Source organism: Polypterus senegalus, chromosome 10, assembly GCF_016835505.1.
Source record: "Polypterus senegalus isolate Bchr_013 chromosome 10, ASM1683550v1, whole genome shotgun sequence".
Taxonomy (NCBI): domain Eukaryota; kingdom Metazoa; phylum Chordata; class Cladistia; order Polypteriformes; family Polypteridae; genus Polypterus; species Polypterus senegalus.
Genome location: NC_053163.1, coordinates 68,262,024 through 68,277,134, shown reverse-complemented (window position 1 = coordinate 68,277,134; position 15,111 = coordinate 68,262,024). Strand labels below are relative to the sequence as shown.

General features: G+C 35.6%; 1 protein-coding gene across 1 annotated transcript in view; it reads left to right on the top strand.

Annotated features, from left to right (window-relative positions):
• Positions 1-84: 84 nt before the first annotated feature.
• sybl1 (synaptobrevin-like 1) overlaps positions 85-15,111 on the top strand; it is a 27,051-nt gene continuing 12,024 nt past the window's right edge. The window contains exons 1-7 of the mRNA XM_039765915.1: positions 85-217; positions 3,355-3,580; positions 4,686-4,743; positions 5,240-5,377; positions 7,835-7,925; positions 9,079-9,146; positions 9,252-9,344. Coding sequence (XP_039621849.1) covers positions 3,435-3,580; positions 4,686-4,743; positions 5,240-5,377; positions 7,835-7,925; positions 9,079-9,146; positions 9,252-9,344 — 594 coding nt within the window. The 5' untranslated portion in view covers positions 85-217; positions 3,355-3,434. The remainder of the gene's footprint in view (positions 218-3,354; positions 3,581-4,685; positions 4,744-5,239; positions 5,378-7,834; positions 7,926-9,078; positions 9,147-9,251; positions 9,345-15,111) is intronic.

Genomic DNA, 15,111 nt, shown 5'->3' with positions numbered 1-15,111 from the left:
ACAATTTCATTTTTGCCTTCCTCATTTCAACTACAACTCCCATCGTACCTTTCGGCGACGGAAGTGGATGTAGCGTTCCACGGCTTTATCACTTGTGAAAAGACAGGGAAAACAAACATATGCGGAACCAGTAGTGCGCAAAGGGAATATAAACAATTCAATTTAAGAAAAACCTGCCTGTCTGTGGAGGTTGAAGAGACAACTCCAACTCTTTTAGGTAACGTAACACTAACCTGAATTTGTTGTGCGTGATTGTGTAATAGGGAGATACTGCAAAATTCAGGCAGAGAGGCTCAAGTAAAAATTTGTTTAATAGAACTACTACATGTTAATTTACCCAACATATGCTTTGTTTCGTTTATATAACAGTTCTTTTGAGGTCTTCATTGATTTTATGCGCAGTCTTTACACAAAAAAAAAGGAAAATGAAATAAACTTCTGTGAAATTCTTTTATACACAATGTGTAGAATGTTAGACCCATGTAAAGTAAATCGCGTGAATTTGGGCCAGCGTTTTTCGTTTGAAGATGCTTTCAGTTTCAACTGCTAGACATATTGACAGATGTAGCGTTTATTATTTAATCGCATTCACAATTAGCTGAAGTGACTACAAAACAGAATCCGGTCGCCGAGATTATTTGTCAAACCCAAGTACATGGGGATATTTTGAAATAAATAAATGGCTGTATTTTACCAACGCCAGAAGCTGACAACTATTGACTGTACCAGCATTTATTTTACGTTGTACCTAATTAAGCGAGCATCAAAACAAGACTCAACAAAATGTTTTATTTAATTTAAAATTAAAGTTTTGATGAGTAAAATGTACGTGATTAGTTTTAAACAATTGTGATAGCTGTACTTTTAAACACTAGTCATCCATACATCTGTTTCGAACCCAGTGCTAAGGCCATTGGGAGGAAACCCTAATGTACACGCACTCTCAAATTCGGACAAACATCTTATTGTGCAATCTAAAAACAGTCTTGTTTGTTGCTATATAGAAAAACAATGTAAAAGAGGATATTGTCTGATTAGATCCTTATTAAGTTATATTTCAGCATTTATTATACAATAGATGCATGGTGTGGCTAAACTACCAGGTTGTAAATGTGGAGTTCATTTACCACAGCTGACTGACTCATTGTGTTACATTTATTGGTCCAGTGTTCTATTAAGCCATCCATTTCTGCCTCCATGTAATTCCTCAGTTTGGCGTTGGAGTAGTGTATATCCAAGAAGCAAAAGGCAGGAACCAGTTTGGATGGGCTTTCTTTCCCCTGCACATTTACTATCACTTAAGCTGGGCCAATGTAGAGACACTACTCAATCTGACACATCCAGGTTTTAGGAATTCTTGTTAACTGGCTGCTGCTATTAAAGTAATAGGTGCATTAAGTTATTTTTTTTTTTTTTTGTTTGTGTATATTGTAATGGGAGAACAGGTGGATAGAGAGAACTACACAAATTATATGCTATGGATGGAATATCATGGCTACAGATTTCAGCTGGGGTTTAACTCTACTGGAGCAGTTATTCTCTAAGCTGTTAGTGAGCAGAAGCATCATTATTTTGTTGCTGTGGTTCATGTTCCCATAGAGATTCCTGTGAATTGTAGCATTTGTAGGAATTTCAGTTTGAACCATGGTGATCAAGGAGTGCTTCTTGATTGGCTGTTGTTGTGCCGGAAGTATTCTCAGGACTAGCCTCATAAGGGCCTTCACTTCCAAAGTCAGATGAATTTGGAATTGAAAGAGATACATAAGTAATTGCTTGTCCAGTTAATGGGAAAATTAAGTGCTAGGAAGAGCCATTTACATTGTATAGTGTGGTAGTTATCCTGGAATTGTTCAGCAAGGCCTAGAGGGGTATAGCTATCCTTTTGGTTTCACATTTGTGTTCTTATCATTCATTCACACTCCCTTGTATATTTATTTTTGTATAATACAGTTCCCTTCCCATCCCTTTCTGGGTGTCTTTTTGGGTACATAGTCTGCTCCATAGTGCCCTCAACAGCATAAATCATTTAATGACAGAAACTTTTCATCTCTTGTCAAGTGAAAATGGATACTTTCTTTTATTAAAAAACATTACTCATTGTAAACCAAGCATGAACAGACTTGTCCCTGATGTTCATCGTAGCTAGTCATATAGTTATAATATTCACAAACCTGGTTGATGCAGAAATGGGCCACAGAAGCAGGAAACTGCTGTGGACAGGGCACCAGTCAATCTCAAAACCACTTAAGTACACACTAGCACCAATTTACAATTGTCAGTTAACATCACCTGCATGCCTGAGCACGTAGGAAGAAAGCCCATGCAGACACGGGGAGAATGTGCAACGTGCACACAGATGAGTGGGTAGGTGATTAAAAACTGGAAATGTTGGGTCCTGGAAGCAGCAGTGCTAATGTATGCACTTCTGTACCACATCACTTAATCATTGGTAATCAAGTCAAGTTGGGGAGAATGCACTGTGCTGCACCCACCACACGACGAAACAACTCGGTATCCCTTTTGCAACCCCCTAGGCAGACATGTGGTCCAGTCCCACCCCCGGAAATGATCCTCTATCTGCCACAGCCAGGTGTTACATGGGCAACCCCTTGGCCTGGTCCAGTCAGTCGGGTCCCCAACAATGAGGATCGTACGAGCTGGATCACCCCCGGGGAAACACGCCACATAATTGATGCTCCCTTACAATGCAGGTAATGTGCCTCATTCGGGACTCCATGAGCAACCGCTCATTCAACACAAAGTCAAACCAACAGTACCCAAGGATTTTCCGGAGAGACACAGTATCAAAGGAGCCCAGTCTTCGTCTCCGGTCACTGGATAGCGTCCATGTCTCGCAACCATATAGCAAGACCGGGAGCACCAGGACTCTAAAGACTTGGACCTTCGTCTTTTTGCATAGATATCCACACACTCCTTTCCAGCAACCTCATGACCAACCCCAATGCTCTCCCAATCCGTCTACTAACTTCATAGGAAGAGTCACCAGAGACATGAATGTCGTAAAGTGATTCTGTGATAAATCATACAGGATTTATAGCAGAGGCAGAAATAATGGCACTGAATCACAGCTGGAGTGTCACAATTTAAATTAGTACTGCATCACTATGAATGGCACAAACTGGTTAAAAGGTCAATTAAAAATGTGTCTATGAGCTTTGTTAACCCCTTTATTTTGATGTTGCAGGAAACCCAAGCTCTTCTGTAATTTTGATTTAGGTGCAAACACACGATGTATGTGATGTAATGATAAAGTATTAAATGTTCAAAAAAATGAAACAATATACATTTGTAGAATCCAGTATAACATATTTACTTGTGCTTTCTTTTTAACAGACTCTTATCTGCCTTCTGAATTGTCAACCTTTCATCTGTTCATCAGATTCACTGGTAATTGAGCCCCTTGCCACTTTGAAATGGCAATCTTATTTGCAGTAGTGGCTCGTGGGACAACTGTCTTGGCGAAACATGCCTTGTGTGGAGGAAATTTCCTGGAGGTGACAGAGCAGGTCCTAGCCAAAATTCCCTCTGAAAATAACAAACTCACATACTCCCATGGAAAGTAAGTTTTTACTGTGTTTACAGGCTGATGTAGGCTCATGTAAAATATATGCACTGTTTTCTGCCTTTAATATGTAATACATGATAAACAAAGGGGGGTGGGTGCCTCAAAAATTCTCTTCACCCCATTTTCTAAACAGAATTTTTTACACTTTCCGTCACTTAGCATTACCAAACTTTTTGTTTGTCAAAAGAATGCCTTAAATAACACAACCTGTTTCTTCTTTGTGTATCATCCAACCTGTTAGTTGGGCCTCTGAAAATTATATTCTTAACTCGGGCCAATTTATTCATTCTTGGAGACTTTTCTGACTTTGAGTGTCATCTCACCTTTAAAGTTAGAACACCACAACAAATGAAGTACAAGGTCACAGTTACACAGGTATATTTCTGCGTAACATAATCATCCTGGAGACTACCGCCATCCCACTATCCAGGTGGTGTACTGACTTTAATGTATGTAGTCCTGCTGTAAATTTTTGTGTTTTCTAGATTCTAGAGCTGTGAAAAAGAGGTGTTGTTCCACTATTCACCTTCACCCATTTACAGGGAGTAGCAGCCTAAACTAACCTTCTGCTGTGTTTAATAAATGTTATATCTGCAGCTATTATTGGCCGAATTCTCACACAAATATGAAATATAGTTATACACTTAAAGTGGAATTGTTGTTTTTCAGAGCAGAGATCTCCTTTGTTAATGAAACATATTATGAACAGATTATTCTGATATCTTGACAACTAAACAAAACCTGTAGAATACTAATATTGTTTGCTAAATAAATAATATATATTTTATTGACATTTAGTTTTGCTGCATTTTAGGAGTACAGTGTATTATTTAGTTTTTATGTTAAGAAGCTGAATATAATATTTAATTAAATGCAATTTTTACCTATTTGTGAAAGACTAAATCATTCCATTTTAAGCACCAGAAAATTAATCTGTAGTTATTTTCAATTGATTGTATTTTGAAGATTTTGTTTTCTTTTTTTATACAAGTTAACTTACTGTAGTTTATTTTGAAATTTACCTCAGACATTGGATAAGAATTGGTCTGTTGGTTGGTGAAATCTGTATACTTACTGCATACATTGTCCTTTTTTCCAGTTATCTATTTCATTACATTTGCCAGGACAGAATCATTTATCTCTGCATTACAGACGATGTAAGTAAATGTTTTAATATTTCTCTGTGGAGGTTCATATATATTTGTCTGAAACTGAGACTTCAGTTACATTATTTTATTGTGTTTGATTATTTTAATTGAAAACATTTTCCCTTTTGACTTTGTAAATGGTTATTGCCAGTTGGCTGATGGCAATTTAAGAACAAAAATCCTGGAATCGCAGTTTTATAAAGGTGTTGTGCTGAGGTCCTTGGGTAGTGATTTTTTTTAAGACCTTGATACTATTACTGTACTTATATATTGTAGATCATTTTTCTCTTTGAGTATTTGTCCAAGGGTGTACATTCTCTTCTGTTTTATTCTTAACAAGCTTCACAGTGCACTAAACATAAATAAAGCAAGTATTAAAAGTGGGTGGATTTAAAACCATGCAACTTTTTTTGTAGTTTTTTTGTGTCTTTCAGATGCAATGTTTATTAGTCATTGTTTTGTAGTAGAATGTCTAATACCAATTTCTGTGTTAATTTAATTGCAGAACTTTGAGAGGTCCAGAGCATTCAATTTTCTTAATGAAATTAAAAAGCGTTTTCAGACAACTTATGGTTCTCGAGCACAAACTGCATTGCCCTATGCCATGAACAGTGAGTTCTCCAGTCTGCTTGATGCGCAAATGGTATATATATATATATTTCTATATAAATAAAAAAATATTAAGTGTTACTTTAAATTTGCAATGTTTGTAGTAAAAACATTTTAATGTTTGTATTTGACTTTTATTTAGACATAAAGGCAATAGTAAAATATTTTTATGACTGTTTCCTCACAATTCCAGACGTGTTTCTCCATCGGGTGAACTGATCAGTCGAGTTTGGAATGTTCACATGACCCTCACTGGGATATGAGGATATTAAGCCAAGTCAAACAATTTAGGAGGTGGGAAGGAGAAAACAAAATGATATAGTAAAAGATATCCAGAACTTTTTGTATGGCTCAAATAATTTATCCAAGAACTCCATTTGTTAAGTCAGTGTAATTTAAGAACAAAAAAGCCTGGAATCACAGTTATACAGGTGTTGTGCTGAGGTCTTTTTGGGTAGTGATTATTTAAGACCTTAATACTATTACTTATATATTGTAGATCATTTTTCTCTTTGAGTCTTTGTCCAAGGGTGTAAATTCTCTTCTATTTTGGTCTTAACAATAAGCTTCACAGTGCTCTAAGCATAAGTACAACAAACGGAGCGAGTGAAAAAAAATGAAGGAATCCTGGTTTTTGATAGATGTTCTCTAATACAATCAAAATTGTTATAGGTTTTATGTACAGGTCATGTTTGGTGTATATGAAGGAACATTTTAACTTTTAATTTGATGAGTGTACTTTGAGTACCTGTACTTATTTGCATGTATGATCTTGAAAACTTGTGGAATAAATGTTTTTCCCCAAGGATTTTCAATGTCTGTATTTGCAGGGATAATGCACTAAAGTCATGAAATAACTGTTGTGCCCAGAATTGTTCAAAGTGGTTTTAGCAATGTCGTTTTGTGAGTTGTAGTAGTATGCTGAGGAGTAACTGAGAAAAATCATATAAACATGAGATAAGCATTGTTTTTATTTAATTTGTTTTGAATGCACACAAAGAAAACAAAACTTTTTTTTTATACAAGTTTTTATTACTCTATCTGTCGATCACAATTAAATGGATAATTGGTTTAAAGTCTTTGAACGATTTGATAAAGAATCATATCTGATTTAGGCCAACTCTGTCCAGTATAAATCAGACTGACTTTCGGCTTGTTAACATGTATGTTAGTTTCTAGAGGCACATCATGTAATAATTAAAAGAAATTCATGAAATGTTTTAGAAAAATTCGATGACTAAAAAGTGTGACAAAGCAATTTCTTTGTTTTCTGGAGCTGCCTTATATCCCAGTCAATGCCATATTGCTGAAGAGGAGAAAGTTTGGGATACGAGAAAACTTTGCCAAAATGGCTACTTTCAGCATTTGTACCTGCACCATTGAAATGGTAGTAGACCAAATTGTGATCTCTGGCAGAATAGCAACGTGAAAGCACTGCACATCAATACAAGTTGTGACAACAGGCGCTATACCAGCACTTGACCCGACACAGACAGACACAAGAGGCACACTAATAAAAACACGTTTGTCTGTGACAAAGTGTTTGTTCCTAACTCTGTCCTTCCATAATAGACCTGAATAATCGTGAAGGGTTTTGGAATAATGTTAAAAAATAAATCAATACTAAAAAATTTTGGCCGCTGTCATAACAAATCCTTATGTCTAGTAATGCTAATGCTGCATTGCATAAGGCACTGAATCAGACTGAAGTACTAAGATTTATATTATAAACAATATTTATATAATAATTCTTATTAATTATGTTATGTAAGTCAGTTATATTTGTTTATAAAAGTATTTTTACTGAATAGTGTGATATGTTCCATATTATGATTCTTGCGGCAATAATGACCCTATAAACCTGTAAATAAGCACTTCTGCTTTTTTAAAGACTTAAGTATTCACAGTTTTTGACTAATTTGCATTTATCATTTAGTATTTGACAACTGTTTTGTAATGGAACTGGATATAAGCAGTACTTGAACATTTTATTGAAACATTAAGTCAATTATCAGTTAAATTTATATTTCAGACCCTATTCATAGAAAAGCACGTTTGGAAAGTGAACTAGACATAGAGCTGAAGACCTGTAAATCCGCAATTGATTATGGCCCACATTGGATTTACAGAATATATTATTATTTATGGCTTTCAATAAAATTGAGTTTGATACCCTTGATTTTAGGCTATGTATAAAACAAAACTGTTGTCTGTGTAATATTTAATATGAAGAAATAGGTTTGTTTTAAGACAAACGTTTGTTGCTATATTATAATAGTCCTGACTACACATCTTTGGCAAAAATCTTCTTTATTGTCAAAAATATTTGTTTGTTGTTACATTTATTACCAAATAAATTCTACCATGTAGTGCATTATTGTTGGAATTGTTTTATATTTCTGCATAAGCTCAATTATCAAAAATAGTTCTGTCATACTGTAAGGTATAATGACAGCATATTTGAGTGTATTACCTTTACTCTTTCCTTTAGAAGCATCATTCAGACTCTAAAAGCTCGGACCGCATATCTGAAACTCAAAACCAGGTTGATGAACTCAAAGGCATAATGGTCCGAAACATTGGTAAGTTTTATGTTTAAATTAGTTACGGTTATTCACCTTTTTACATGGTCACTGTTTATATTTATCATATTTATCAGTTCATCTTATAAACTGCTTACCTTCCTTTTTTCTTAGCTCATCAATAAAGATTTATATCACCAAAGTGAATTTAAATACTGAAACAATGCAGCATCAAATCATATTTTTATTATGTGAAAATGACAAGTTTTATTTATTTTACTTTACAGAAAATATAAAGATATTGGAAAATTCTACTCCGTTTTGTTTCTCAATATTTATGTAAACTAAGAAGTTAAGGATTTTTTATTTTCTTTCAGAGTTTAGGACGGCCAATAAATCAATTTTACTTTTAGCAATATTTTTCCCATGAAGTACTGACACTTTTCCATAAACTGCCAATCTCATAGCCACAATGGTGGTGGTGAAATTATTCAGAATTTTTAACAGTTTTCAATTCTTGTTGGATTATACATGAAATGTAGACAATTTATTGAAGTGTCATTATTTACATTCCCGTATCAAGGTGTTTGTCATATATTATTATGTATTTCATTTTTCATTCCAAGAGAAAGCATATGTAACTGACACTATTATATAACAATGGAAATTTTTTAATTAAAAAAAATATATATATATAAATAAATAAAGACTGATAAAGGGTAGTGTTAATCCCATTGGAGCTTATTGACTGTCGCATAGAGAGAAATAGGTAATGGTACGACTGCTGGGGCCCCACAGTCAGACCCTAGTTAACCTGTGTGCCCTTTATATAGCAGTTAGTGGAATTTGCTGCTTTCACATTAATTAGAGCAAAGCACTAGAAAGTTTTTAATATTCTCAAATGAGATCAGTGCCTTTCATATCATTCTTTTTTATTTTCGGTATTTATTTTTTTTTTTTTTATTTAATGAGTTCTAGAGTCAGTTTGTGTGCCGTCTCAATTATGCAGCAATGCTAATTGTATCTAATGGAAACAAAAATGTGATTCATTTTAATACTACATTCATTACAAAATATGTTACAATAGATGTCACATTGCCATCATTTACACTGAATACACTCAACAGAGTGTAACTACCAGATGGCCAAAAATCGCATTTGTAGATGTTCATAAGTTATGGCACAACTATATAACTTTTTTTCAACCCTCCAGATCTTGTCGCTCAAAGAGGAGAAAAGCTGGAGTTGCTTCTTGATAAAACAGAGAATCTTGTAGATTCTGTAAGTAGTATTGTTGCAGGTATATTTATTAATTTCACCAACATATATTAATTTCACCTAGATTTTCCAACTTTATTGATTTCTTTTTTCCTCTTTATTATTCAGTCTGTTACCTTTAAAACTACCAGCAGAAATCTTGCCAGAGCAATGTGCATGAAGAACCTTAAACTCACCATTATAATAGTGGTGATCTCTATTGTAAGTATTTAAATGTCTTTTTAGTCTTACAGAATGTGTATGAGTGAATGGTTGCCAGGATTAAGTTGCTCCTGTATATTATGAGAGTTCATGTAGCTAGGAAGCAAACGTGTCATTTTATTTTTTGCCATTTTTTATTTTTGTAAACTGCAGGCTTTTTAAAACGTATCTTGTGAGTTTTTCTACTTAGAACATCATACATTTTTGGATACTGTTATATTCATTCACCCATCCACCCATTTTCTTAACCCACTTATCCAGGGCAGTATCACATATACAGTATATGTACCGTAGATCCCGTTATATAAGCCGAGAATTTCGTCCTAGATTTTTGGCTTGGAGTTTGGGGGTCGGTTTATACAGCGAGTATCGTTTCAGATTCAAGATTTCCAGTGCAATGCCGGTTTTGCAGATGAATAGGGAAGTAAATAATGACGAAACCACAGAGCCATCTTTCAGATGAAGAAGTAACTTTGCATGCCGGTACTTTAAATTAAATAAATAATTTATTCAAAAAGTGTTTTAGTTGTTGATTTTATTAATAAAATTTATAATAAATTATCGGGAAGTTTAAAGTAAAAATTTTTGTTTTGATTTACGACCAACATCTTGCGTTTACGACCCGGATGTGGTCACGTGTATCCGCTTGCGCGATTGTAAACAAACAACCGAGAGCGTTAGTAGCGTCAGTCGGAGCCCAGATACATGTGTTTGTGGATGTAATTTCGGTCATTGCAGTGATTTACCTATATATATAATTCATTAAGACATGCAAGCAAGACACATAATTGCTAAGAAAGAAAGCGAAACGAAGATGGAAATTGTGTGGAAATATGAGAGTGCTGTTCGTGTGACCGATCTCGCTAATATCCACCATCTCGACAATTTTACAAAGAAAAGATTTGCATAAGGAGGCTCCTTCTAAACAATAACCACCTTCCGTTTCATTCTTCTCCTCCTCCATTCCTGCAGCCCAAAGATGCCAAATTAAATGGTCAGTACAGTATGAAATTGTTGTTTCTAGAATAGAATGCTTTTTATTGTCACTATACACATCTACAATGAGATTAAAAGCAGCTCCTTCAGTGCAGAAAAAAAGTTCTGTATAGGGCTTGTATGGTTGTTTGTTTAGCCTTCGCATAATGCCGGATCTGCGGCCCCGCTTCTGCTTTCTTTCCCTCCTCCGTCTGTGTCGTCTCCTAGACCCGACAACAATCCACGGAGAGCCCGCTGGTCTCGCTATGTTGTCTGGGATGTTGTGCGTGTGATGAAAAACACTCGAAACGGATGTCTGGCTCTGGACACCGAGGTCTATAAGGTTCTGACGGGTGTAGCGGATGTTCGCCGAACCGATCGTGCACAAACAAGGAAAAAAAAAAGTACAAAAACAACAAGAAAATGCACTGAAAAGGAGAGCCCTAAGCCGTTGCGACCATGCGCGCCGCCATGCTCCTAGCTTAATCTAGCCTACTTCTGGTAGGCTAGGCACTTTTTATAACTTTTTGGTTAGTACATTAGAAAAATTATTGGTGTTTTGGTAAATTATGCACATAATACAACCCTTTTTTATTATGAAAAGGTTAAGTAAGTGTTGCAGTGGGCGGTTTGGAACGCATTATGGGTTAGCCTTCGCGAACGAATTAAGTTCGTAAGTCAAGGGTCCACTGTATTGCGTATTTAAGTTAATCAAATTTATAACGAGTCTCCGGAAATACACCCGCTGATGTACTGTATTTGCGTATATAGTTTCAACACAAAGGTTTCATTTTACCAAACTTCTCTGCAGTCACTTCCTGGTTTCCATCAAAAATGCCGGCAGTCTCAAATTCTCGCAGATAAACATGATAAATATACCTGAAGAGACACTTTTAAGGAAATTTAGAAAATTTTACTTGGAGAAGGGGGTCGGCTTAAATACCGGTCATCGGCAAATCACATGTAATTTAGTAGGTAGAGAAGGGGGTCGGCTAATATACCGAGTTGGCTTATATTCCGGGATCTACGATATATATTTATATTTATATATATATTTATATTTATATATATATATACACTAGCAAAATAACCTCGCTTCGCAGCGGAGAAGTAGTGTGTCAAAGAAGTAATGAAAAAGAAAAGGAAACATTTTGACAATAACGTAACATGATTGTCAATGTAATTGTTTTGTCACTGTTGTGAGTAATGAGTGTTGCTGTCATATAATATATATATACACACACACATATATAAGTATATATATATATATATATGTATGTGTATGTATGTATATATATATATATATATATATATATATATATATATATATATATATATATATATATATATATATATATATCCATACATATACACACATATATATATAATATATATACACATATATAAGCATATATATATATATATATATATATATATACATACATACATATATACACACACATAAACATATATATACATATACATGCATATATATACACACACACACACATATATATATATGGCAGAATTCATCAAGGAAGAAAAATGAAAAACATTTTTTGTACAAAATCTTTCCATTCCTAAATAATTAAATGGGCAGGCTATTTTGTATCAGTGCAATACGCTGTTTGTTAAAACGTATGACTCCCGCTCTTACGTGCAAGTCTGCATGGATATTATGAACTATCACATCTGTTCAAGTTCTATTTAAATTTTAAATAGAAGGAATTTTTATTTAGTCGACAGAAATATCTTTGGTAGGAATGTAAGTTAAATGTAGGCATCATTGCATAAATTTTTCTTCACCATACAAATGTAAAGAGTAAATTCGCCTTACATTCCAACCAAAGATATTTGTGTCGACTAAATCAGGGGTGTCAAACTCAATTGCACAGGGGGCCAAAATCCAAAGCACCCTTTAGGTCGTGGGCCGAACAGGATAAACATTTATTGAACACACTAAAACTAAACTTTTAAAACTTTACTCTTTTGAACATAAATATGAATAAAAACAGACAGGAATATTATTCCGGAATAAATCAACTCAAACCTTAAATAACTTATAATATTTTGCTCTCCATAAAAATATATCCTGTCTAAATTATACAAGTTAGAAATAAAGTAAACGTTAAAAGAACAAACATTCAAATTTCTTTACTCTTATGTAATTTTATATAAAAATAAACTTAAATTTTAAATATCCCAAAAGATTTTGCTCTCCATAAAAATATATCCTGTCAAAATTATACAAATTCAAATATGAACATGCTGCATAACAAAACCTGGAAATATAAATAAAATTTGTTCTTTTCAGCAATAACAAATCAAATCATTCAGTTGTCTTTGCTCATATGTCATTTTATCAGAGCTGGACGCCTGGCATCTTTTTTTGGCAACAAGTTTGTTTATGTTTGGTGTGAGGTTCTGTGTTGTGGAGATTCTCAGGATGGACTGCAGGTGCTCATCAGTGAGGCGACTCCTGTGTGCTGTTTTGTTAGTCTTCATCACTGAGAAGAGCTTCTCACACAGATATGTGCTACCAAACATGCACAAGGTTCGAGCCGCATGTAGACGGAGCTGGAGCATTTTTGCGGGAATGGAGTGAATAAACTATGCGGGCCCTGCAGTATCGTACTTTGCCTTCAGTGTGCCATTACACTGCAGCTCAATCACCTCCATCTGAATCTGCACTTTGACAGCAAATGGGTTGCGAAACAACTCAAAATTCTTTTTTTGTTCTTCAAAGTCACCAAAGCGCCGTGCGAACTCAGTGCGCAGTGCGCTCAGTTTATCAGCAAAGTGCGTATTTGGGAACACCGTTGTGCCGACTTGGTTCAACATTACTTGGCAACAGGGAAAGTGGGGCAAGTTGCACTGGTGCATTTGTGTCTCCCATAATAGCAGCTTCACTTGAAATCACTTTGTGATTTTGCACGGGTAAAAACGTCTGCTGAAGTGTCAGATTCTTCTTTAACTCTTCTGCTTTCTGTATCTTCTGCATTGCATTCAGGTCTTTCAGGTTATCCTGATGTTTTGTCTCATAGTGCCGTCTTAGATTAAATTCTGTAATTACAGCCACATTAGCTCCACAAATGAGACACACGGGTTTACCGGCAATGTTAGTAAACATATACTCAGCCTCCCATCGGTTTTTAAAGGCTCTATTTTCAGAATCAACTTTTCTCTTCGGCATCGTGTGGGCTAGCTTCGCAATAACTTGCAGCATCATAAGCTAGACTTGATTAACGCGGTAAGTGTTCAACAAGGCAGCTGAAGCGCTGCATTATGGGATCTGTAGTTTATTGTGTTACCAGCGCTTCATATCCCCGGGCCATTAATAACAATAATACAGGATATAAAATGATCTCGGGGCCGGATATAATTACACGCCGGGTCGGATGTGGCCTGCGGGCCTTGAGTTTGACACATATGGACTAAATAGAACTTGAAAAGATATATTTTTTCAAATGTGATCCGCAATTCAGATTGAGTTGATGCGCACTACAGTACAGTACATCGAGCCCGCGTGCTATTGTGGTTTTGCCTGCGTGCCTCAATAAGTCACCCTCCCCTCGCTCTTACTTTTTTACCGTTCATCTAATGAAAACACTGAGTATGGCTTTACCAAAACAATCATTGATGGCGAATAAAGTATCCATTATTCATAAAGCTTCAAATGGTGATCAGTCTTTCTGCGTTAACCGCGTAAGTTTTTTATACGTCTCAAACCAAGGGGATGCGAAGGTAAAGTGAATCGGGAAGCGTGCATACATACTCAGTGCACCCCCTCTCGGGAATCGAACCTCGGTCGTCTGCGCTAGAGGCGAAGGCTCTACCATTGGGCCATGGCGTGTGGTTTATCTATTTGAGCGTATGTAGATCGAGGTGTGTGTGTGTACATGTAATATATATATATATATATATATATATATATATATATATATATAATATTACATTACTCAGCGGAGAAGTAGTATGTTAAAGAAGTTATGAAAAAGAAAAGGGAACATTTTAAAAATAACGTAACGTGTGTCAATATACAGTAATTGTTTTGTGAGTGTTAGAAGTGTTGCTGTCATCAAGGATTTGATTATCATTATTTCTTTCAATCAAGTTCGTATTTGTAGGATGTGTTCAAGTTACATTCCGTGTTTGTCAAACATTGTAAAGATAACATTCATCGATTCGTTTCTTACTGCATCAATAAACGGCTCGTCTTCCTCTTTATCTGAGACGTGACACACTGCATGCATGGGTTTTTGTTTTTACACTGTGTTCCTTTAACGGGACATTGACTTTTTCCATCGTGTGATTTGTTTCCGCAGTAGCTGCACTTATGAATATGCTTGTATGTATCACACGCTTCATATTTTTTGCTGCCTTCTCAATTGTGTAATTCGGTTTTGGTTCATTTCACGTGAGCCGCTCGGTGTACATGCATCGAAGGTTTCCAGCTGTGCTGGTGCCATCTCGTGCGATGTCCACAGCTGTATTTAATGTTAGCTAAGACCCGGCACTTAAAAGTTTCTCTCTCAGTTTCGCTGAGTTTGTGCCAAGCACCACCCTGACCATCTCATCTTCCTCTGCATAAGCACAGTCCTTCACCCGTGAATATTTAGCGGCAGTGTTTCTATTGGATTGCCGCTGACGGACGGCCTTATGTGGGCAGGCACTAAATTACGTGGGAGGCATCCACGGGCATCGAGCAAAAGTCTATTCTAGTATATGGACGAAAAAATAGGTTCCAGTTATGACCATTACGTGTAGAATTTCGAAATGAAACCTGCCCAAC